The 2,192-nt window shown below is 38.0% G+C and overlaps 1 protein-coding gene across 1 annotated transcript in view; it reads right to left on the bottom strand.

Annotated features, from left to right (window-relative positions):
* The window catches only part of Atm (ATM serine/threonine kinase), a 103,213-nt gene that overhangs the window by 76,207 nt on the left and 24,814 nt on the right, over positions 1 to 2,192 (bottom strand). Inside the window, exon 13 of the mRNA XM_026779117.1 lies at positions 1,785 to 2,010. Coding sequence (XP_026634918.1) covers positions 1,785 to 2,010 — 226 coding nt within the window. The remainder of the gene's footprint in view (positions 1 to 1,784; positions 2,011 to 2,192) is intronic.

Raw genomic sequence — 2,192 nt, forward strand, 5'->3', positions numbered from 1 at the left:
CTCAGTGGTTAAGAGCATTGCCTGCTCTTCCAAAGGTCCGGAGTTCAATTCCCAGCAACCACATGGTGGCTCACAACCATCTGTAAAGAGGTCTGGCGCCCTCTTCTGGCCTTCAGGCATACAGACAGAATACTGTATACATAATAAATAAATAAATATTAATATTTAAAAAAAAAAGAAAAATTGGTGTGGACCACACGACAACTATTGCTACTTGACAAAGTTTCAACTTTGTGAATCACAGTTCTCCAGCACCCTTTTTCTTTTACTTTTTCATGATTCTCACTACGCTGCCATTCTCTTTGGAAATTTTGTGAAGGCTTGGGTAAAGGATGAAAATGTATAAAATGGCAGATTCTACAAAATTCTTTGGAAAAATCCCTGCCACCGTGGAATCATATAGGGCTCTAACTCTGCCTACTCCCACACAAGTTAACACCACCTGCTAGAAGACTTAGATAAGTAACATGTGCTTGATGAACAAGGTATATTTGATAATCAAGATTTATAAATTCCTAAGCTCTATTCAAGTTCACAGCAATATTTGTCTAGCTTTGCTTTGCTCACTTTAAACTGATGTCTTTTCCCCAAAGTCAGAAAATTAGACAAAAGTCCCCATTTTCTCCAGGGCTTGAAGAAAGTTCCTGCTTACTAAAAAGGGAGTCATTCTTATCTCTGGCAAGAGGAACTTGTGGCCCTTCCATTAACCTGTTACCTTGTCAAGATTACCACTAGCCCTGGATCCCTGGATCCCTGGTCACAAGTTGTGTCCCAGATCATAGGCCCCCTTTCTCTCACTTACTCCTTAGTGCAATGATAGAGTATAAGACGTGTAGCTTTTGTCAATAAAACAGGCAGCCACTCCCAATTCACCCCCAGATCACCTCAGTCTCCTCTCCACCTACTCCACCACTCCAGCAAAAACAACATTCTGAACAAGTTTACATGAGTTAGATAACTTTACAGGGTTTTACATAAGAATCCATAAAGATCATCTTGTTTTGTTCCAATCCTGTAAGAAATGACATTCCTAAGAAGAAAACCACAGAAAACTAAATTACTTTAGAACAAAATTAGCTACAGCTATGATAATAAAAACCATCAACAAATGGCAATGACAGAAGAAACAGGCACACTGCCCCTACCTGGATTTTTGGTCATTTTTCCTGGCTACTTATTTCACTTATTTGGGGAGAATTTACAAGCTTTTTAAAATTGTGTCATTTACATAAGACAGGACTTCATATAAATTATAAAAATTAATAAACTAGCATGTTCTTTAAGCAAATTAAGATATATAAACATATAAATACCTGTGCTGTAGAAAATTATTTTAACATGTGTTACTTTTGTTTATGCTGCATTTGTTTAACTCTGCGAAGCTGTAATTGTTTAAAACACCTAATTGGTCTAATAAAGAGCTGAATAGCCAATAGGGACGCAGAAGAAGGGACAGGTAGGGCTGTCAGACAAAGAGTATAATTAGAAGGAGAAATCTGAGAGGAAGGAGATGTAGCCAGAGAAAAAGGACTTGGGGCCAGCCATCCAGTTACACAGCAATCAACGAGTAAGAGAACGGGAAAAGTCCAGAGGCAAAAGGTAGACAGGATAATTTAAATTAAGGAAAGCTTGTCAAAAAAACAAGCCAATCTAAGGCCAGGCATTTCTAAATAGGAGTAAGACTCCATGTGTGATTCATTTGGGAGCTAGGGGGCGGGCCCCCAAAAGAGTAAAGACATTATATACTACTATAACCTCAATTCTGTTTTTTAAATAAATCTTACCTCAGACGAATAATTATTTAGAAGCTTTTCTGATAATTCCAGAAGATAATGATCCAATGATTCCTTAAGATTTTGATGGACAGAAAAGCCAACAGTAGATTGAAATTTTTCTACATCACATTCTTTTGCAGTGGTTAAAAAATCCATCCTGTCAAAAGTAGTCTGCAGAAATAGTTCTTCTATATCTGAAAACGAAGGCTCTTCTTTATCTTGGCTGTGCCGTTCACTTCAAGGGAGAGATTACTGATTAATAACCACCATCAAACAACTTTTTCAACTTGTTTGTAACATATTACATGTAAAAACATCAAGAAAGGGGCTGGAGAGATGGCTCAGTGGTTAAGAGCATTGCCTGCTCTTCCAAAGGTCCTGAGTTCAATTCCCGGCAACCACATGGTGGCTCACAAC

This window comes from Microtus ochrogaster, chromosome 5 (assembly GCF_000317375.1).
Source record: "Microtus ochrogaster isolate Prairie Vole_2 chromosome 5, MicOch1.0, whole genome shotgun sequence".
Classification (NCBI taxonomy): Eukaryota; Metazoa; Chordata; class Mammalia; order Rodentia; family Cricetidae; genus Microtus; species Microtus ochrogaster.